Source organism: Pelodiscus sinensis, chromosome Z, assembly GCF_052426305.1.
Source record: "Pelodiscus sinensis isolate ZL-2025 chromosome Z, ASM5242630v1, whole genome shotgun sequence".
NCBI classification, from domain to species: domain Eukaryota; kingdom Metazoa; phylum Chordata; order Testudines; family Trionychidae; genus Pelodiscus; species Pelodiscus sinensis.
The window spans coordinates 23195097-23219017 of NC_143085.1; the positions used below are offsets into that span (position 1 = coordinate 23195097).

The following is a 23921-nucleotide window of genomic DNA, read 5'->3' on the forward strand; positions in this document are numbered from 1 at the left end:
GCCCTTTGACTTTGGAATCTGATCCCTTGTGCTTGGTCTTTTTGCCTTGCATGATGCAAAGCCCATCATTTTACAGACCGGGTGAGCTGAATATTTGGGTGTTTGAAAATATTGTTTTGGGAATTCTAAGGAAGTATTTTTTAATGCAACATACCATTGACTTTGGTATTCATTACTCTGAGATATTGTAGAGGCAAGTAATTTACTAAAATTAAAGCAGGTTACATATATGTATGTATTAGAACAAAAATAAAAGGCTTGATACACAGGTCATAAGCTGCTTATTAGTTGAAGGAAGATATTTCTCACGAACTGTAGTGCTACACAAATCTCTCCTCCTTGTAAGTGTCATTTTATTTCTTCCACTGAAGTTTTTTATATAGTCTCTTGTTGGAGATAGGATAATCAGCTGTTAACTTATTTTGGCATGACTATTCCTGCCATAGCTCAGAGAATAAGCCCCTATCACTCCTTCTTTGAAGCAGTTTTCATTCACCAATTCAATCAGTTATTTTAAGATCTTCCTTCAAATCTGTAATATTTATTTCTCTGTTTTTAAGTGCCCTTTTTCATCAAATTTGGCTCCAGTAAAATCATGAGAGGGCATCAACATCTTATCAGTAAAGATGCTAAGTAAATATTAAAATATTAAAAACAGAGATGGCTCATAGCAGCTCCTTAGCTTCTAGACAAAAGCCTTCTAATGTTTCAGTTTATAAATGACTCTTATTTGGGATGCTTCTATTGTCTGGAATTTTTTTTAAACCAATGCCTTATCTTTACCTGGAAAGCGAGCTGGTGGCCAGTGGGATGATGAACTGTTTTCACATACCAGATTTTAAATCTTGATGTCACTTTTTGTAGTCTGCTGCTTAGCTAATGTTTGAGATTTCCTGAGGCTCACTTTCTAAGGCTAAGTCTACACTAGGGGAGAAATTCAACCTAAAATAAGCAACTCCAGCTAAATAAATAGCATAGGTGGAGATGACATAACTTAGGTTGAGTTTCCACTGTATCCCCACTGCAAGAGGTCAACAGAAGAAATTTTCCCATTCACTTACCTTACTCCTCATGACCTGGTGGAGTACTGGATCTATGGGGATGCCATCAGCCATCAATTTAGTGAGTCCTTACCTGACTTGCTAAATCGAACCCTGGAAAACTGACCTCCACAGCACCGATCTCCCAGTAAGAGAAAAAAAGCCCTAAGGAATGAGATAAAGGACTGCTGAGCTTTCTCCAAAAGCAAATCTCTTGACTTTTCTCCTTTTTCTAGGTGATGAACATTTTTTGAGTTGGGGGCTGCCAACCCACAGAAAAATCAGTTGAGGGCCACACACAAATGAGAAGCCTCCTCCTAAAAATCCCCAAACCAAACTCACTGATGTGGCCCATGATTGAGAAGGAGACAGACACTCCCCACATTCCTCTCACAAACCAGAGCATCGTGGGGCCCAGGCTAGTAGATTTTGTGTGCTCCAGTCCCTCAGTAGGCACAAGCTTCCCAGTGCTAGGAGGGGGAACCCTGAGCCTCAGGGGGCAGATCCAGGCAATCCAGGGACCGCATGTGGCCCCTGGGCCTGAGGCTCCCCACCCGTTCTAAGCTATTGTTTAAAAAAAAGAGTAATTTTACCAGCTTGATTCTTACCAGCTCACTTCAATCATGATCTGGTGGGATCAAGTCCGAGTGGATTGAGAGAATATTTTAGACTCTTGGCTTCAAGCCCTAAGCCTTTGTGAGTGTGAGTATAAAGATTGTGGAAGTGGTGAATATCATCTCAACTTTGTTGGGAGATAGGTGGGGATGAGTGAATCAGCAAGCTTAGTTCACTAGCTAAGAAGGAAACTATGGACTCTTGTTTTTGTAGCCTGGTTTAAATAGCCATCAAAACTGGCCACTTAAAAAGAGAGGTCTTCTAATAAAGCTGGAGCAGCGAGGTGCACGTGGAGTTCAGTGAGCACTTAATGATTAAGATGCTTGCCTTATTCAGTTCTAGTTCCAGCTGGCTCTACATAACACTTTGGGATGATCTTTTAACACAGAAGTTTATCTGTTAGTGGTTTCCTTTTGCACACTTTCTTTCATATGATTCATAGTTCCTAGGAAATACTTCTGAACCTAATGTTCAGTTTATGCAGATAGGTCTGAGTGAAGGAGGTTCAGTGATTGCGCCTTGTTTTATAAGATAAGTGGTTTTCAGTATTTTCATCATTGGGAATTATTCCCAGCCCTTTTGTCATGTGGCTCCATTGTCTCAATACACAAACATTTCATTGAAAGATTGCTTAGTAATGCATAAGCAAACAATGCTTTCTTAATGTCTATGGAGAAAGCGGGTTTAATTGAATAATCACGAGGTTTAGCTTGTTGACAGTAATTAGTTTTTTAGTTGCTTAAAGATCCTAAAGTATTTTTGTGTATCACAAACCACTGAGTCTGATTTTACTACATGCTATGGGGGATTTGGATCCCCTGAACCCTCAAAAGCCAGAGAAAAGGCAGTGTTTGGGATGATTTTCTAGGTCACGTTTTTCCTTTACAAATGTGTCTCTATAAGGAAAAATGTCTAGTTCTGCGGAAGCTTATATTCCCTGCTCTGTGCCATCACTGTCACCTGCTTGTAGCTCAGTTGCTGCAGGGTTTCCGCATAGGGTTGCTGTAGGCAATGACATCCAGTCTGTTTGGTCAGGAAAGTTGGCAACTCTGAAGTATGAGCAGATAACCTTTTATGTGCCTCATTCTTTTGCAGTCTAGGAGCTGGGGATGCCAGGGTACTGCTAGTAGCCAGTTACTCTACAACCTGTAGGGACTCAGGTTAGAGCAGCTACTTAAGTACAAGGAGTTCCCCAGTGCTAACAAGTGGTACAGCATCTAGTAGTGCATCCTTCACATTACACATTTATGGTCCTACCATGTCTTTGGTACAAGACAAGACCTTGTTTTTCCTAAATCCTGGCCTGGCTTGGCCAGACATAGAAGGGATTGATTTCACTGCATCCCAGCCTTCTTCATTGTAGTCAACAGATTTCTGAAGGTGATCCCTCTCCACACCCTATGGTGAAGTTCAGCATATAGGCCACATTTTACAGCATATAGGCCACATTTTACTCTGAGTAGCATGTGAAGGCAAGAGGGAGTTTGGGGGCTTTCACAAGAGACAGCAAAGATTCCCACTAGTACCTTAAAGGGAATTTATTCGTAGTTTGCTTTGCAAGCTCAGATCACAGTCAGTGAAGTAATGCTTAGAATCAGAGCTCTGGTGGTCCAGGTAAATTTCATTCTCCCCAAACTTATTTATTCCATCTCTCTGCCTAATTGCATCCTGGGGAATATTTCTTACCAAATTATTGTACTTTAGCAAAATGTATACAGAACACGCTTATATTAGAAGCCATTCAGAGTGAGTTATGTGTTCCCTTTGAAGTTTAGAAATGCCCCGAGCGACTTTCAACAGTGGGGACATTGTCTCCGGAGTAAGAAAGGAATGTGACCTCAGCAGTGACATTTTTCGCTTGGAAGAGACAAAGGCAAAATTTGGGGTGGCTAAAGAGGTGGAGTCTTCAAAATATTAACAAGGACTTCAGACCAGAGGCTTGTGAGGAAAGAGCAGAATTTAGTGATATTAAAGTGTCTGATCCTGAACAGGGAGATTCATGATAATGCAGTCCTGGTACAGTGGAAGCTGAGTGTATGTCGACTTGCTTTGTTCTGACCTATTTTTAACCAATATGCAATAAATTACCTGGTGCACATTCATGCATGCATGTAAATACACTCAGCCACATACACACATCCCATCTTTGCAGAATATTATTTTTATAATATAGAATCATAGCTGACAATATCTGTTTTTTTTTTAAATCTATATTTATCAATTTAAACTTTCATAGTTGCAGGAAACTGGTATGAGGATAAGAAAAGTGGCGAGTCTGACTATTTATTTAATGTTGAGATTCAAAACATTAAACTTTATAATGGTTAAAACACCTAGACTACATCTACACTGTGTTTTTTTGGCAGAATATATTCTAATGAGGGACTCATTAGCATGAGTCACGACAACATTAGCATATTTTCTGCTGTTTCTTTTTGCGCAAGGGGTTTTTGCGCAAAAGGAAGCCATGTGGACTTTTTTTTTTTTTGCGCAAGAAACCCATTTTGCGCAAGAGCCTTATGCCTGTCCGGACATAGTATCTTGCTCAAAATGGGGTTTTAGCACACACACAAAAATCCACACTGCTTCTTTTTGCATTAGCATATTTTCTGCGGGAAAAAATTCCTAGTGTAGACTTAGCCATGTTGTCAATATCACATGTCAAAGTATGCACAGTAAATTTCCTGAAATCAAACTCTTAATAAGTTCTAAAGCAGCATTTCCCTTAATTTGAATACTGGTATGTGTTGATTAGTGTCAGTGGAGTGGATATTGACTAATAAAACATTTATGGATATTTACTAATAAAATCTAGTTTTGTCAAGCCTGCATGTATAGTAGTCCTACCATTTCCCCCTCACCATTGCAGTTACTCTTTGTTGGACAGTGACGGGGGAGATGCATTAGAAAACATTATGTTGTGGAGCTAAAAGGTTAGACTACTCACTTTCTCCCAGAACTCTTCTCTCATTATATTTCTTCTTCCCTTGCCTCAAGCCTTCACAATATTGTGTATCAATTTTCTGCAGTGTTTGTGAGGAACTTTAACAGCATGCACTGTAGTCTGTTTTAATTAATCTTTTTCAACTCATTTGCTAGGCATTGAAAGAAAATCCCCAATAAAAGTCTCCACAGTTTTTTGGGAGGTAAGAGGCATAATTTGGGGACTGGTAGGAAGAAGCAGATAATTGACTGTTCCATAGGTTTACTATAGAATCATAGAATCATAGGACTGGAAGGGACCTCAAGAGGTCATCGAGTCCAGTCCCCCGCCCTCAAGGCAGGACCAAGCTCCGTCTACACCATCCCTGACAGATGTCTATTTAACCTGTTCTTAAATATCTCCAGAGAGGGAGATTCCACCACCTCCCTTGGCAATTTATTCCAATATTTGACCACCCTGACAGTTAGGAATTTTTTCCTAATGTCCAATCTAAACCTCCCCTGCTGCACTTTAAGCCCATTACTCCTTGTCCTGTCCTCAGAAACCAAGAGGAACAAATTTTCTCCTTCCTCTTTGTGACACCCTTTTAGATATTTGAAAACCGCTATCATGTCCCCCCTTAATCTTCTTTTTTCCAAACTAAACAAGCCCAGTTCATGAAGCCTGGCTTCATAGGTCATGTTCTCTAAACCTTTAATCATTCTTGTCGCTCTTCTCTGTACCCTTTCCAATTTCTCCACATCTTTCTTGAAATGTGGCGCCCAGAACTGGACACAGTACTCCAGCTGAGGCCTAACTAGTGCAGAGTAGAGCGGCAGAATGACTTCACGAGTTTTGCTTACAACACACCTGTTGATACAACCTAGAATCATATTTGCTTTTTTTGCAACAGCATCACACTGTTGACTCATATTCAACTTGTGGTCCACTATGACCCCTAGATCCCTTTCCGCCATGCTCCTTCCTAGACAGTCGCTTCCCATCTTGTATGTATGGAACTGATTGTTCCTTCCTAAGTGGAGCACTTTGCATTTCTCTTTATTAAACCTCATCCTGTTTACCTCTGACCATTTCTCTAACTTGCTAAGGTCATTTTGAATTATGTCCCTATCCTCCAAAGAAGTTGCAACCCCACCCAGTTTGGTATCATCTGCAAACTTAATAAGCGTACTCTCTATCCCAATATCTACATCATTGATGAAGATATTGAACAGTACGGGTCCCAAAACAGACCCTTGAGGAACTCCACTTGTTATCCCTTTCCAGCAGGATTTAGAACCGTTAACAACAACTCTCTGACTATGGTTATCTAGCCAATTATGCACCCACCTCAGCTATCCAGACAACTTTGCCCATATGTGGTTATTATTAGAGATGTGGACAGTTTGAATGCCTTACCTAATGAAAACTCTTCTTATTTTAAAAAAATTACAGGTGCTTGTTTTAATTACATAATTAACCACTGACAGTGCTTGGGGCAACTTTACATTTTCCAATATATATATTTTTTCCTGTCTTATTTTTGTATTGGATGAGTCATTAGCTTGTGCAGTATGAGTAGTGTATATGATAAGTGATGTAGTGATATCCAAATCACATTATCAAATACGGCCCTATTTCTAAGATTTCACGGTACTTGTGCAGTGCCATTTTACAAAAGAATCAGGAATGTAGCAAAAGAAAGTTAATTTGGATATGAATTTCAGCCTGTTTCACAGATCTATGGTCTACCTCTGAAATGAAATACTTAGGCGAAGCTCTCCATACACATACGCAAACCTAGCTCATTGCTCACCGTCCAGTCCCTTCTTAACTTCATCATGTGCTGAGAAAGTGGGAAGGCAGGTAATGTGCTGAGACCATGGACTGTCATGCTGATCAGTATCATCTCCCCGATTCTTTGTGCTCTCCATCTGCCTGTTGTCTTGTTACTTTTTCTTTGGTTGCAATTGGTTTGGGGCAGGAACCATCTTTTAGGTCTGCTTTTACAACGCCTCGGGCTTGATCAATGCCTTTAGCTCTTAGGCATGACTAACATGCCAATAATAGCCTTTTTTTGCATGCAGTTTGGCCTAATGTACATCAGGAAATGGATGAAATTAACTGGATATTATTTAATTCTCCTGTCACCCTAGAAAAACTTAGCTTAAAAATGTCCAGCTAGTTTCCCATCTCTGAAAAGGTTTAAGCCTGGTTTTCTTGTTAAAAAAGAAATTCAATTATTCCCATGCTTCATGTCAGGATGTGTTAACTCAGTGAAGGAATAATGTGCCAAATTAGTTAACTCTCTGAAAAGTTAAATATAAGTAGTCTCTCACAGAAAATAAATAGGTTTTTTTTTTACTGATGCACATTAGGCCATCTTTTCCCTTCACACTGCCCTGACAGCAGTGTCTGCAAAAAGCTGATGACAAGCCCTTTGATCATTATGTACTGGTGTGAATTAAATTTGCACTATATTCAGTATTGCATCCTACTTATGTTTAGGAAAGAAGGTTCTGATATTTGAAAGTCAGTTGAGTCAGTTTTAATGTAGACAGCCTGTTATAAATATCAGGACTTTAAAAATAATTCTGCACCCAGCGTAAGATACAAGTTTTCTTGCAGTTGTACATTATGTCTTCCTCTGCAAAACCCTCTTCTCCTGTAGCAGTTTTGTTGTGACATAGCCAGCTCTTCTCTTGAGCAGAGCACCCCATTAAGAGAGCTTCCAAAGGCAACTCCTGGTGGAAGCAAACAGGAAGCAGGACTACAAATGCATAGAGGATAGAGTGAAGATGCAACAAAGAGGCTTCTGCAAACCCAGTATCTGTTCCATAGTGGGAATCCTGCCTCTAATCTGGGCGAAACTACAAGATCCAGGACCTTCTCCACTCCACCTTGAGGTTTCTTCCTACATATTTTTCTACAGGAAGAAGTGACCTGCCCTAAGGTTTTAAATGTGTGGTCTTACCTGAGTTTTCTGTGAATTCTTCTAAATGTATATTTTCTTCGTGATCTCTGAATAACTCCATGTTTGGGAACTAAATTTTAATGCTTTTTACGAGGAGGGGAAAAGATGAGAATGAATTTTCATGTTTACTGATGCTCTAGGATGCTAGCTCTAGGTAAGGCCAGCCATAGCAGGGATAGGTGGAATGCAACCATCTTCATGCAGCTCTGCCAGTCACTGGTGAGTTGTAAAAGCCTAGGTAAAACCTTTCTGTTTCACCTGTTCTTAAAGCTATAGAGTGGGAATTAAATTATGTGGCTGATCCTTGTCTTTGTCTTGAGTATGAAACTTTGGAAAGAAAAAGGGTACATTTACACCAAAGAAAGAGAACTGCTATGCTTCTGTTTTCACTGAAAACTTAATGATGTCGTCTTCTTCACCTGCTATCCAAACTAGATTAGATTGTAAAGCACCACTTCAACAATTGTAGTGCAACATTCTAAACATGCACTAAAATGACTCTGAAATGCACTGAAGTCAGACTAGATGATCAACTGTTTCTTGAAATTGATTATTCCATGAATTGCCAGTTACCAAATACTATGATTAAGCAAACTGACACAAGAAAGAAGCTCAATGAATAGGGCCCCTGCATACCTCGTGTACTTTGTCCATTTATTTTTACAGATCCAGTTTATAGTATAGTTAATTATTTATAGTTCTTCATAGCAGTCTAGCAAATGTTCTGTACTAGTATAAGGTTTTGTAAAAATTGTTAAGTCTTAATAACATCAAACTGTGCTACAGCAAATCTATTATTAAAACTTTGGGGAGTAAAGTGAGTTAACTGGATTTTTTGTGAGAAAGTTTGTCATTGCAGATTGCCCTTGTGAGGATTGTATTATACTGTGTACATCAGGGGTGGGCAATAATTTTTGGCGGGGGGCCATTTCAAAAATTTTTGAAGTGGCCCCAGGACAGGCCAGAAGGGGCAGGGCCTAATCCAGAAGGGGTGGGGCCAGAATGCTTCTTTGCCCCCCCTTCCCATTAGGCACCCATGCCTCTGGCAGGGAAGGAAGAGATTTCACACACTCCTCCGCCCCGAACTCTGATTGGCCTGGGGACGGAGGAAGCGTGGGAAGCCTCCTCCCACCCTGTGAGGAGCGTGTGGCACTTTGAAGTGCTACGCACTCCTCACAGGGCCATAAAAGGGTGAAGAAAGCTTTATGCAGCTCCCCCGCCCCAGACCCTTATTGGCCTGTGAGGAGCACACCATGTACTGCTTGCAGGGTGGGAGGAGATGTCAAACACTCCCCCGCCCCCAACTCCTGATTGGCCTGGGGGCAGGGGAGCTGTGCGAAGCTTCTCGCCCTCCTGCTCACGCCCTGTGCGAGAGTATGGCACTTTGAAATGCTGTAAGCTCCATGCAGGGCATGGGGGAGGGTGGAAGAAATCTCAATCAGGGCTTGGGGGTGGGAGAGCACATGACGTCTTCTCCCGCCCTGTGAACAGTGCGCGGCACTTCAAAGCACTGTGTGCTGCTCTCAAGGTGGGAGGAAGCTTCGTGCGCTCCCCCACCCCCAGGTCATAATTGGCCTGGGGGCGGGGGAGTGGCAGGGCCTCCAAGGGTCAGATCAACCCGCTTAGCAGCCGCATCCGGCCCACAGAAGCCCTTTTGCCCACTATTGGTGTATGCTGTGCCCTACTGCTGACCTTAATATAAGACATTTAAAAAAATGCCAGCAGTGTAAACTTCTACATGAGAGCGGCTGAAAGCAGCTGGTACAAGACCCGGGATCTGATTCTGGTGTCAATCAGGAGTAACTTCACTAGGTGAGTGAAATTATACCAGTGTACATGAGATAAGAATCAGGCCCATAATCTTTGGCGATAGCCAAATGCTGAGAAAAGTAAGTATTTCCTGTGAACCCTTTGGGGTAACTTTGTAAAATACATAAGGATCTCTGTAACCCTAGTTATAAACTCTGCAACCAAGAGGCTAAATCCTCAACAGAAACCACACGAAACCCTAAGTGGCATTCAGAATAGGCTTCACTGAACTGCAAAATTGTGGGATGAAATCAAATTGAAAGCGGAGAAGGTGCACTGGCTTTCTATTCATGGGCTTGTGTGACAGATGGTTCAATAATATAATATCTCTCAAGAGATACAGCCAGCATTCCAACATTTTTCTTCCATGGATAATAATGTGGAAATGGTGTGTCTACAGTTAGCAAGATATTCAAGGATTCTACTCTCTCGTTGGCTGTTTTTTTTTTAAAGGGTCTCCAAAATAAATTTAACTTGTGTGCTGTACAGTTTTTTCAGAGTGAAATATTTTTCTATACCACAGTTCAGAAGCAGGCATATAAGTAGGTTGCAACACCATTGCAGAAGGTTAGAAAAGCCTGGTGACACAAGAGCCCAGTTTGTGTGAATCCATGATTTGCACATACACCTTCCATCTCCTTCATGCACTTCCACTAGTAGAGGTGTTTGAACAGATCATGTAAACAGCTTGCTCATGCCCTATCTATAGGAAGAAGAAGGACTTAATTTTCATAGAATGCAGGCTTTTTAACCAATGATAAGGGTTGTAATTAATGCTTGTCACTGTTGTCAAGAGAAGCTGTTCAGCAGCTGCTTATTACTCACAAAAGGAATGGTTCTAATCATCTATTTAAATTCTGGACCAGCGCTTGTCCCTGAGTTCCTTTTGTTCTCAATTCTTAGTCCACAAATAAAGGTGTATTCCTGTCAACTTTAAATTTTGAAATAACCACTTAACTTTGCTTGAATTAATTCGAATACCTAATGACAGTCTTTTTTTTTTTTAAAGGAATGGGGAAACTGCATTTTTGTTCCAAGTCATTCACTCTCAGTAGCAAAGTATATTGAATCCTTTTGCTAGTCTTTACTGGAGCTGTGCTCCAGTTTGAATCATTCCTTTATTACCTCTCATGCATTAGCAGGAAAGTAGCAGTAGGATAACTTGTGTTGTAGAGCATAATAGAAAGTTGCTAACTTATTCCAAGTATACTGTTGTTTTCTGATGAGCCCTATGGAACTCTTAACTGAAACGAACAGACGTTTGCCTGTGCTGTGCGCTGGAGATGGTGGTGCAGATTTAAATCTAGAAGAGCAGCTTTTAGGCTACATTAGCCTTGGGGGAAGGCATAATAAATTGAAAATTATGCCCAATCAACAAACCTTTAACAGATGACTAATGATTTTTAGATGCCTTGATTTTTTTTGTTACCCGAGGTGAGATGCCTTAAAAAAGCCCAATTTTGAGAAAGTTATGAGCACCCTCTGAAAATGAGGCCTTCTTAAAATATCTCAGACGGGATACCCACCCAAATCAATAGTCAATTTTAAGTTGTTATTTCTTCAATAACCCATCAATGAAAAGTAAATATTAAAGAACTCAGCTACCAAAGTGAAACCAGTTAAAATATTGAAGCTGTTGATGTCTTAACAAATAAATCTATCTGGGTGCCAGCCAGGCTCTTTATGCTGTCTCTTTTTTATTAATTCCATGTAGCTCAGAATGGTAACTCATTAAAGAAGACAAACAATAGACTCACTTGGGTAAGACCTCACTCTGATACACAGTGAGAGACATTCTGACCCCATTACAGCCAATGGCAACCCAGTATCATTTGTTCCCTCAGGCAGAGTTATCTGCTATGGTTTTCACGCAGTAACCCTCACTGCCACAAGTAACCTATTGTGCTTGTGTTCTCAATCTGTAATATTGGATTCAGCAGAAAGAGGTTAGAATCTAGGAAGAGATTTTTTTAATTCCTATTTATTGCATAGATTACTTTGAAAGTAAAGTAATGTGAAGCTGAACCTGGTTATCATTTAATGAAAAAGATTGGTATCTGCAAAGTATGTCTTCACTTCTGAAGAGTTTTGCATTACACTAGTTTGGGTCATTAATTGAAAGTTTTCTTTTTTTAAACTATTTTTTTTTGGTACTGTGTAGTTAATTTTATCCAAATCCATCTATCTTAATTTTGTTTTGTGTTATAAGTAATAGGCAGCTAGAGAAAGCATCAAGATCAGAATGTTTCTTTATGATTAACATACATGGAGCAAATGAGAAAACAGGATTTCAAATAAAGAATCAGGGAATTTGTAAAGTTAAAATTTTCTGAGGATTAAACTATTTCATATGATACAGTGCACAGTGTTCTGATGAGGCATCGAGAGTATGTAGTATAGTGATAGAAATGTAGCCGTGTTAGTCTGGTGTAGCTGAAACAAAAAACAGGACTATGTAGCACTATAAAGACTAACAAGGTGGTTTATTAGGTGATGAGCTTTCATGGGCCAGACCCACTTCCTCAGATCAAATAGTGGAAGAAAATTTGTCACAACCATATATACCAAAGGATACAATTAAAAAAATGAACACATATGAAAAGGACAAATCACATTTCAGAACAGAAGTGGGATGTGGGGGAAGGTAAATGTCTGTGAGCTAATGATATTAGAGGTGATAATTGGGGAAGCTATCTTTGTAATGGGTATGTAGTATTACTAGATGAAATATAAACTGCTTAACTGTATGTCATTGGCCATGTATTGCAATTAACTAATGAAGATTTATATAAAACTAACCAAGCACATCAGTGGAAATACGATTTTCTGGCCTGATAGAATTTTTATTCAATCTCATTTGCACATTCTGGTTGACAAAGAGAATTTTCATGTTGAGATCATTATCATGCTTTAAAATGTTACCATATTTGATTTCAGAAAGGTGTGTTTAAATCTTCTGATGAGACGGTTTTCTTTCCTCTGAAATAGCATATGCGAGAGGCTGCTGAGCGGCGGCAACAGTTGGAATTGGAGCATGAGCAAGCCTTGGCTGTTCTCAATGCAAAACAGCAGGAAATTGAACTCCTGCAGAAGGTAAGTAAAGAAAAGGAAAACCAAGTAAAATGGCAAATTGCAGTGCCTGAGCACGAATAAAGAAATGGATCTTTGAGTCTAGCTGAGTTTAATATGAGTCAATTTAACCACCATCTACATTTCAAAACTGTCTCCTCTTTTTCTAAAATGTTCAGACTGACACGTGTCAGTCTTTGAGTTAGATAGCTATAGTTAGTCTTGTAAGGATTAGGTTTTTATCTTTAATGCAATGACAAATCTGTTTTACTATACACTCCTAAACAGATGAACAATATTTCCATTGATGGTGACTGAAATTTACATGTAAACAAAAGAAGAGATCATCTTCTTGAAAACTTTATAGGGTTTGATTTAAGGATATTAACTTCATTTATTTTGATATGGGATGTTGGCAATTAATGTTTTAGTGTCTGTAAAGTTTTAACTTTTTGAAGCTCAACATCCAATCCCCTGCACTCGTGGCAGGACCAAGCACCATTTTGTAGACCAGGGGAGAGGGCAATAATTTTTGATGAGGGGGCCCCTCCAAGAATTTGGAAAGTGGTTGAGGGCTGCTCTCCTCTCTGATATTAATGGAGGAGGTGCAGAGTTTGGGATGGAGGTTGGGTTAGAAGGGAGCTTGGGGTAAGGGAGGGAGTTTGGGTGAAGAAGGCACTAGGTTGGATGTGACCTAGGGCAGGGAATTGGGGTATAGTAAGAGGTGTAGGGATTTGGGTTGTTATCTGGGGCAGGAGAATTGGGGTGCCGGATCTGGGAAGGGGTACGGGTGCAGGAGTGGGGCAGAGGATTTGGGCATATAGAATAGGGGGCAGGAGTGGAGGGCAGAAGGTTGCGAAGGGAAGGGCTGGAGTGCCAGAGGCAGGCTGTGGCCAGGAGACTACCACCCAGCAGCCCATTAGTGAATCAGCCTCCCTGCCTACCCTTCTCCTGCACAGGATGCAGCTACGTGCTCTGTGAATAACTAGGAGCCCCTTGTGCTACTTAGCTACCTGTTATTGAACCAGGCAGCTCCCATTGACCAATTTCTGGCCAGAAGTCAGCCAAAGGGATTGTTCTGGGAGTGGGAGCAGCTCCTAAAACCTTTCCCCCCTCCGCTCCAGGCTCAGTTTCTGAGCAGTGTGCAGGTGGGGTGAGGCAAGCGGGGAGCCTGCCTGGGGCTCCCCACAGCCTCTGCGGGGTGGATCCGGTGGGTTGGCAAGCTGGATCTGGCCCTCAGGCCATATTTTGCACAGGCCTGATCTAGACCATCCCTAACGGATGTTTGTCTAACCAGCTCTAAAAAACCTCTGAGAGAGATTCCATAACATCTCTAGATAATTTATTCCAATACTTAAATTCCCTTAGAGTTAGAAATTTTCTTCTAACATCTATTCTAAATCTCCTTTGCTGTAATTTAAGATCAGTACTTTGGAATGTCATACAGTTTAAGTCAAAATCCTTACAAAAGTCTTAAGTATATTATATTGACACAGTTAACTTCTAACTTACCAAACTTATAATCTCATTAAAGAATGAAATCAAGCTTGTTTGATAAGATCTTTTTTCCGTAAATCCAGGATGGAGGGTATTATTTATATTCTTATCTTTTAAATCTTTATCAATTAAATCCCTTATCAAGTTTTCTATTATATTGCCCACGAGTACTGCCATACTAACGGCTACAGTTACTAAGGTCATTCCAGGTGCCCTTTTTGAGAATTGGCATGTAAGTGCTCTTCCAGGCTCCTGGAATTTCCTTAGTGTTCTAAGCTTTATTAAAAATTAACATCAGGGGGCTAGATATCTTCTCACTCAACTCTTTTAGGACACTTGGGTGCATGTTGTCTAACCCTGCTGGTTTTAAAAATGTTTATCCATAGCAGATTTGTCTGACATCCTACTCAATTACTAATAGACTCATTATCCTCATCTGATAAAATTTTTCTTCTTTTCCAATACAGAACAGAAATATTTAATGAACACTTCTTTTGCAAACCTCTATTGCATTATCATTAACAGTTTTACCATCTCCATCCAGAAATGGGGTTGTGTTACTGCCAGAATTTAATTTGTTCCTAATATAGTCAATAACATCTTCTTATTGTCCTTACCTCTGTAAGCCATGGAATTTTCTTTGATGTCCATAGCTTCCTTTTATCAATTTTCATAACTTCCTAACTCCTTTTTCCATATGTAATATATTGTGGGTTTTTTTTTTTATTTCTAAGCAGTACCATATCCTTGGATGGGTTTTAACCAAAGTTATCCTATTTTTTTACTGTGGAATTGTGGCTTTTCCCCCCGTTCATAATTTTTTCTTAAAGCACTTCTAATTTTCATTCAAATTTTTCTGTCTAAATATTTTATCTCAATCCACTTTTTTCATAATTTTCAACAGCTTTTGGAAATTAACCCTTTTGAAGCACCAAACATAAATATTACTGATTGGGACTGTCCACTTTGCCCATATTGAATGTAATCAATACGATCACCGGCCCCTGGGCAACCACCAAATCCCACTCTGGTGTAATTCATCTTTAGCCATCATCAAGGCATCCAAAATAGGTAGCTCATGTTGGCTGCAGTGTTTTTTTGTTAAAAAAAAATTATTGTCTATCATTTTTAGAAACATTAGTGATAATTTACTACTGGCTGCCTGACACTCCAGCAGATGTCTCCCAAACTGAATTGCCACAAAACACTGATTTCCCTTCATACACAACAGACCAGTGCTTAAAGCCCATTTTCTATTTTGATGTGATGGTTAGTAACAAAACTCCTTCACCACCCTTTTGCATGTATCAGAAGTTGGTATATTGATCATACTGACTTCAATTTGACCCATACACTCTTCTTCACAATACAGGCAGTCCCCGGGTTACATGGATCCGACTTACATCGTATCCCTACTTACAAACGGGGTGAGGCAACCCCGCACTATCTGCTTCCCCCCAGCAGACCAGGGAGACGCAAAGCTAGCGCCCCCCCGCGCCCCCCCAGCAGACTAGGGAGACGTGGAGCGGCTTTTCTCAGCAGACACCTCAGCTTGAGAATAAAGGACTGAGGGAAGTGAGGTGTGGGAGAATAAAACTGAGCTCTGGAGTTTCCCCTACAATATGTACCAGTTCCAACAAACATACAAATTCAACTTAAGAACAAACCTAGTTCCTATCTTGTACGTAACCCGGGGACTGCCTGTATAATCAAGATTTTAGTGTGTCTTTTCCATTATCTTTCATCACACAGATTCCTGCCTTAAAAGGATAGGGATGGCTTTTCTATTTAGAGTGTAAGTTATTTAGTCTAGGGATATTCTCTTGTTATGTGTATGTACGAAGTCTAGTATATCGGGACCTGATTTTGTTTGAGGCTTCTGCCTTCTTTGGTGATGCAAATAATTATAATACCAAAGAGAATATTCTGTGGAGATGCAAAAAGTGAGGAGGTTGGTTTGGCAAACCAGATGGCTGAGGAGGTCAGAGTGGTTCTGGTACTAGTCTGAGACGCAGGAGAGTTGGTATCAGTTTATTGCTCCCCCTCATACATAGGTCTGGGGGACCTGGGGCAAGCTACCTAGTCCATCTGGGCCAGATTTTCAAAGATATTTAGGTGCCCAGCAATGTTCATTGTAAGCTGAAAGCCTGGATGGCCAGTCAGGAAAGATTCAAATGCCGCCCAAGTGATTTGCAGAACACCTACAACCAGCAGTGTTTTGAATAGTGGTGCATGCCCACACATGTTTTATGCACGTAACAAAATTTATCCAACACATGAATGGAAAAAATTAGACAGGACATTGGTACCCAGTGAGATTTGTGGTGGGCTACCTTCTATGTGTGGCCCACAAAACATTTTATTTACCAGTGCCCATGCACAGAGTTGCCAGATTCTGCTAGTTTCCATCTGTATATTTTTTTTCCACCAGTAGTACTTAAATAATATGCATGTAAAGTAAGGGCATGTGAAGTGAGGTGTATGTTGATAGCACACAACACTGACTATGAGAGCCATGCACTCCCTCTGCATCCAGTCAAAGTGCTGCTAAGATTCATTCAGTAACTTGATATACAAATGCAGTTAGCAAAACTACCCTATCTCAATGGTATGTCTTGATCACGACGTGTGGTCCACTCACTAACAAACTGCCCATCGCTGACTTAGGTTGACGAGGTCTGGGAGGCTGTTACGTGCATTGAGAAATGTGTGATAAGTGGAATCTGAATGAATAGGTAGCAGAAGTTAATATGAGGACTCTGCTAATCTGCCTGGTAGGAGCTCATTAGGTTCACCTTACCCCCTTTTTTGTTGTTGGCTATATCTGATTGCTTTACATTGGCACCATTAAATAAGTACTAGCATGCATGGGGCAGTAATGAGATATTATGACGGATTTGGAATTTATGTGTCACCAGCATTAATATCATGAGAGTCCAAGGTAATGGGCCCCATTAAAGAAAGCCAGTAACTACTGCTCTGTGGTGCCTTCGCTGTACTGTTTTGGTAGAATCATGAATAATTATTCTTTTTATATGTGTTAGGGATGTAAGCAACTAGTCAACTAGTTGCTTCCTCCTCCCTCCCTTTGCTGCCTCTATTAGAGGCAGTGGCAGGGAGGGAAGCTGGTGCTGGGATGAACTGGCTTAAGAGCATTGTCTCTCTGGGGGGCAGGAGAGACAGAGGAGTAGTGGGGACAAGCCCAAGCTGAGAATTAGCTGTCCTAGCTCGCACAGGGTCCCCCCTGCTGCACTTCAACCGTTTTAAATGTATTAAAAGCCTTTCAGCTCTTAATATATTTAAAAGGCAAGCCATAGCAGGGTTAGCTCCTTGCTGGAGCTAACAGTGCTGCAGTTCCCCTGCTTAGCAACTAATTGATGGAAAATCCATTGACTAGTCGATAAATTTAGTTTAGTCAACTAAATATCCCTAATAAGTGTATCACGTCTAGACTTGCTTTCACTTTTGAAAGCAAATATGCAAATTCATGCCGAATTTGCATATCATCTTCCGATTGCTTTTTCGAAAGAGGTTCTTTCAAAAAAGAAAGTAGTCTAGACGTGGGTCTTTTGTGGAAAAAAAACCCTTTTTCGAAATAACCGTGTAAACCTCATTTTTTCAGGAAGAATGCTTCTTTTGAAAAAAAATTTCTCAAAAGAACTAAGTCTAGACTATTTTCTTTTTCGAAAGAATCTCTTTCAAAAAACTGATGGAAAGATAATATGCAAATTCACACCTAATTTGCATATCTTCTTTTGAAAGTGAAAGAAAGTCTAGATGTGCCCTATGTGTTTTTATCCCCCATCACTCTGTCTTTATCCAATCTTTTGATTCCCCAAAAGAGGAACATAATATTGTTAAACCGGACTTTTGTGGTGATACAAAATCAGATAAATCAGTGATTAATCAGCAATTTTTATTACGAGCCTATGCAATGCAAGGAGTTGGCTATTGATGCAGGTTTCCCTGATCATTTATCAAGAATTTATTTTCTGCATAGATTTCATTAAACTTGTAGTGATAGATAATGTACAGGTTTCTGTTACTTGTCGTAATGTTTCCTAATGGTCTAGGAATCAATATTTTATCAGATGCTAACAAGAAGACTTATTATTATTATAGAAGAAATATGACTATTCATCCCTGCCAAAGAGATGTTATCATGCGACAGATTCATAATCAGCTTTGGTATATGCTTTCTACAGTGCCTTTAAGGTTTGATCCAGCACCAGTGCAGAACAATAGGAGTCTCTCCAGTCATGTTGAGAATTGGATTAGGGCTTCATGGGTCAGATACAACCAGCAATGTCAGTGCAGCTGCGCGGATGTACGTCAGTGGCGGGTCTGTTCCACGATACTGAAATGTTGATAGGAAATGGTTGAGAATTGCTTATAATGGTGTATATGTGCAGGAGTCAGGAATGTATATGTAACCTTTGTGTGGGCTAGACTGCACTGCCCTTCTTCAATGTCTAAAATAAAGAAAATCCCTCAACTCTCATAGAAAATAATGGGAGACTCAGAGTTCAGTGTAAGGAATTTCAGCAAGGATTGTCCAGTGTCAGCCTCCCTACATTCAAGTACAAAAAGAAACTAAATAAATGAATTTGATTAAATAATTTTATAAAATATAAGGATGAAGAAACAATCTCCTTTTTATAACTCACAGACACTGTCTCCATAGTTACAACAAACATAGAGAAAACCAAAAGCAAGATTGGAACAGTTAATTCCACACAAAACAAAATAAGAAGAGACTGAGAGATTCCAAAATCTTAGATTTAGTTCACCAAAGTCTCAGTTTGTGCTCTGATCTTCAAATCTGCACCATATGCTGCGTCTGAATCATCTCTCCACTTGATTGTAGGGATCCACAGCTGGAGTCCAGGCAGACTCTTCCTCTGCTGTGGATCACCTCTAGCTAACCGATTAACCACTCAGCTAACTCAAAAGTGAACAGAGGAGCTGAAGATCACAATGAGAAGTGAACGAAAAGAGTTTGGCTAAAATCAAAACAACATTCATAGCATGCAACTAAAACAGAAGTTATTTTCTCCTCCCAGATTCCCCTTGCTATAAGTAGATTTGCCCATGTTCCCTGTGTGACGTAGTGGGGGTACTTGCTGGGCTGTGGTGACCTCTGCTGTCTGGAGCAAGACCCATCAGGGAAAACCTTATTATGCAAAGGTACCATACCGGTTGAACCAGCCTACCCCCCATGGGGAGAAACAAAGGGAGGTGGAATGCTGCCCTGGCTGGGGGCAGGGCTGGGAGAGGTAGAGTTAGTTCCTGTCTGGAAAGCAGGGGAGAAGGAGCTGGGGAGGGGGGCTGGGACTCCTCTATCTCAAGGGGAGCACTGAGGCCTCTTAGCCCCAGTTCCTGTAACCAGATTACATCTGTGCTGTGCTGTATCCTGGAGGAGCAATAAACCACCCTCAATTCCACTGGCTGGTGGAGTCTGTTTGTGCCATTTCGGGGTGCAGGAGACGGGGGACCCCCAACGCGCCGTCACACCCTGGTAGAGGGTTAACATCACTACCTGCTGTGAAGTGCTGCAGAGGGAGGGACAGCAGCCTGCTCTCTGCTTCTGGATCAGCTTCTCCCACATCACCCAGGGAACAAGGCTTTAGAAAAGGAGCTGCCCTGCCTGCTTGCTCATGAAGTCTGATCCCAGCAACAGAGACAGAACCTACTGGAACAGACTCCAAAACTACCACTAAACTTCTGAGTCTCTGGTTATGGATTGCTAAATCCTCCTATCAACAATGTCCCAGACGCAACTCACTCCTCCCCCTCCCCACCCCTCCTCTTGCCCACTGTCTCTTAAAGAGATAGCTCCCTGTTAGGTACTTGGTTTATATATGGTCCTAGGATAGCCAGTGTGTCACACTGGTACATTATGCTTGACATAATTGTTAATAAAAAGTTTTAATGGATTTGCAAATCTGGAGCAAACTTTATTAAAGCTCATGATGAAAACTGAAAGGGAGATAAAGTGAGGTGAGCAGGAAATTACTGATTGCTGCAGATTCCTTTGAGGTTTCTTAAAAGACTTTGGCTCTCCCTAACCAGACTGAGATGACTGATTCTGTGATTGGAAGGACAAAATATTAAATTCTGTACTAGACAGCTTGTTCTGTCTCTCGCTTGTGTACAGTGAAAAACATGTACATTTTGCTTGGGTGGAGGTGGTCAATCCATGCTCTGTCTTTCTTCTTGAATCCTTTCTCCTTACTTCTTTTTATGTTACTAGAAGCACTGGGCATCCATACAAGGATCACATTCCAGCACCATTTAATTGAAGATCATGAAGCACTTTACAAATACTAATTAATCCTTAAAAATGCACCAGCACAGAGGAAAGAGAAGATGCTTATAAAATGTTATCCACTAGAAATAGTTACCTCCAGGGTGGAACACAGCATTTGTTTAACAGTGTGCAAAAATAATTTGCAACAGTTGAAGACAGGAAGTATAAATGAAAATGTAGGTATTATTGAAGAACACAAACTATATAATTTCAATTTGGTCAGAGAACTAAAGTTCTGGGACAGGGGTGGCCAACCTGTGGCTCCAGAGCCACAAGCAGCTCTTCGGAAGTTAATATGCAACTCCTTACATAGGTTCCAAATTGAGGGCTGGAGCTACAGGTGCCAACTTTCCACTGGGCCGGAGGGTGCTCACTGTTCACTCCCTAGCTCTGTCAGAGGCGTTGTCTTCCTCCACCCTTTCCCTCTAGGATTCTGCCACTTCCTACCCTCTCCACTGTGCCTGTCACTCCCATGCTTCCCCCTCCAGTGTCTTTCACTGAGACAGCACCCATCACAGTGGGCAGGAGGAAAAGGAGAAGGAGGCACTGACCTGTGAGGCTGCCAGTGGGTGGGATGTGCTGAGAGTGGTGGTGGGGAGATGATCAGGGCTGGTGACATATAACTGTGGCTCTTTGGCAATGTGCATAGGTAAATTCCCGCTCCTTTTCAGGTTTAGGTTGGCCACCCCTGTTCTGGGATCTTTAATAGCCACACAGCCATCTGAAAAACACACACCTTGTACCAGAGCATCCCCCACTGGCTTAAGGAGGGCGTTGATTTAAGTGTTGATTCAGAGAGATTTTTCAAAAGATATTTATTGACTTTGTAGTGTGCAAAATAACCTTAGCATATAATATAGACCATTACTGCATTCGGGTAGTTATCTCAGTGAGCAATATTATTTTTTAAGATCATGTTTATATTAACTAATGTTATCTTGAGTAAACTTTCCAAATACACCAAGAGTTTATATAACCATAATACCTTCCCATCCACCTCTTCCATCCAAAAAACAATCGCTCTGTATAGTTATTAAATTTGGTATAAACCAAAGGTAGAGTTTTCACTATATGTCTCCTAAAATTGTACCATTTCACTGTGAAATTACAGTTGTAGGAACCTGGTTTGTCAAGGGCCAAGAAACTATACTTAGACTTTTCCAAGTGCTTTTTTAAAATCTAATGATTAAACATTTATTTTATTTTATTGCATTTAAAATATTTTTACTTCACCTCTCTATTTAAAATATTCAAGGTGGGTTACAACATTTTAAAAACACAATAAATAAATATATATATCGAGTAAAATGCAAGACCCCAAAGGAGGGGAACATAAAACCTGCTAAAACACTTAAAGAGGAGGGACACATACATACACACACAACTAAACACCGATAAAAGCATGGGTGAAAAGGGTGGCCTTGGCCTGGTGCTGAAACAGTGCCAACGTTGGTGCCAGATGAATGTCCCAGGGGAGAGAATTCCATAGCCCCAGGGCAAAGGCTGAGAAGGCCCTGATGCACGTAGATGTCAAACTTATCTCCATAAGTGGAGGAACACGGAGCAGAGCCTTCCCAGACGACCTTAATTCCCGGGCATGTTCGGATCAGATAGTACTCGGCTCGAGTTCTCCTCCAGTGGTGCTCCAGTTGTTGCACAGCCCATTTCTCCACCTGCAACATTCCAGAAAACCACGGGGCAAACTTGGTTTGACTAGCCCAAAATGGGCACTTAGGAACAATCATGTCCACTGCCCAGTCTACCTTGATATTCCATATATCAACCAGGGCATCAACAGGACCACTAGTCATAATGGCCGAACAATCCCCCAGAGATCTCAGGAAACTTTCTGGATCCATCAGCCTCTGAGAACAGAACATCTTAATCAGTCCCCCACTTTTACAGAGGGAGAGATCAATAAATAGTCTAAACTTGACCAGGTAGTGATCAGTCCATGACAAAGGGAGTGTAACCACATCCCTTCCCTAATCTTTATCCTGCTTAGTCCAAAAGATTAGATCGAGCATATAACCTGCCACACATGTGGGGGCAGTTATATCTTAGGCAGGTCCTAAGATCATCATGGTTGCCATAAAGTCTTGAGCCAGACCAGATAGGACAGCCTCGGCATGAACATTAAAGTGCTCCCAAGACCAAAATCCTGGGTGTCCTCAATGCCATGTCTGAGACCACCTTAGTGACCTTGAGCAGAGCATCTGTCATACAGCGAGGCGGGCAGTACACGACCATTACACCTAACTTATTACAGCCGCATAACACCAGGTACAGTCATTCAAATCTAGCCCTTTGTTGGACCAGGGCTCTGGCCAGTGAGATGATATCCCTAGAGACAATCACCACCTCTTTCCCCAACCATCAAGTCGAGACTGGTGCTGAACTGAGAACCCAGCTGGGCACAGTTAGGAGAAGTAAATGCCTCCCTCTACTGCCAGCCAGGTCTCAGTGATACAGGCCAGATCGGCCCCTTCATCCAGGATTGAATGCTGGATGGGAACTTTCTTGTGGGATACTGACCTGGCATTCAAGCACAGCACATCAGGCCTGATGGCCAGCTGTTCAGATTTCCAAGGCCATTGAGGCTGGGAACAGGATTGGAACAAAGAATAGCCCATAACTGTCTAAACCTCATTCCTCTCAGCTGGCCTGTGTTGATCTTACTGCCATATCTCCCTCTGCCTGTAACATATAACTGGGGGAGGGGAGAAGTCTACAACACACCCACCCATCCTTGACCTTCAGTATAGGCAGGTAGGGGAAACTCTCTCTCACTGAGAACCCTCCCCTTTCCTCCTTGTTCTGACCAGGCACTGAATAGGCCACCACACAAATAACAGATGTGCTGCTCTCTCCAGCACAAAATAATAAGGGATACCCCACACACACGCACAAACCATCACCACAGTTCAACACATACTCTGTCTGCTCCAAAGGACTGCCCCAAAGGGCAGATCCCTTTGACTCACCTCTCTGACATGACCCACCCCCGGCGGCCTTCTGGATTTAATCCTGCTCCTGATAGTGGCTGCAGGCACACCTGCAGCAAATGATCTTGGTCCTAAAGATGCCAGCCTCTCAACCAGGCAATGGTGCAGCAGCAACAACAGAGCAAAGGTCTTCCTTCAAGGGGCGTTGGGAGAAATGTAAATCCTGCCTCCCTTCTCCTTCTGAATATATGAAATTCAGATAGTAATTTTATATAAACTGAGATACCTCTCATGAATGTTAAAATTAATGTTTTAGCTGCAGTTCACCATATTCTTATGGGCACTGAAATTTTGCATACTTTATTTGTTATCTTCTGTGCTGTCCATTTGTGAAACCTACAAACCCCATTTACAATTAATATGTATACAGGTTGAACTTCTTTAGTCCAGCAACATCCATGGTCCAGAGTGATTTTAGTTAGCTAGATGTTCTTTTATCATGGGTGGCCAAGTTTCCGAAGGCCTCATTAAGTTTGTTTACAGCCACCAGTCCTGGCTCTCAATGTTTTGTGCAGTTATTTAGCTCTAATTTATTCCTAAATGTCTGTTAGGAGCCCAGGAAGCAGTGGAAGTGTTGGTAATGCTGCTAGACAATATTGACCTCCTATGGTCTGGCAAATTCTCTAGTTTGGCATGAGTCAGGTCTGGAGCATTCTGGGCTAGAGAGGTTCAACCTGTA

General features: G+C 41.3%; 1 protein-coding gene across 8 annotated transcripts in view; it reads left to right on the forward strand.

The window, feature by feature from the left end:
- The window catches only part of RIMBP2 (RIMS binding protein 2), a 494858-nt gene that overhangs the window by 363377 nt on the left and 107560 nt on the right, over positions 1-23921 (forward strand). For all 8 annotated transcript variants that reach the window (XM_089775164.1, XM_089775165.1, XM_089775167.1 and 5 more), the window contains one exon: positions 12350-12454. In XM_089775164.1, the coding sequence (XP_089631290.1) occupies positions 12350-12454 (105 nt within the window). The remainder of the gene's footprint in view (positions 1-12349; positions 12455-23921) is intronic.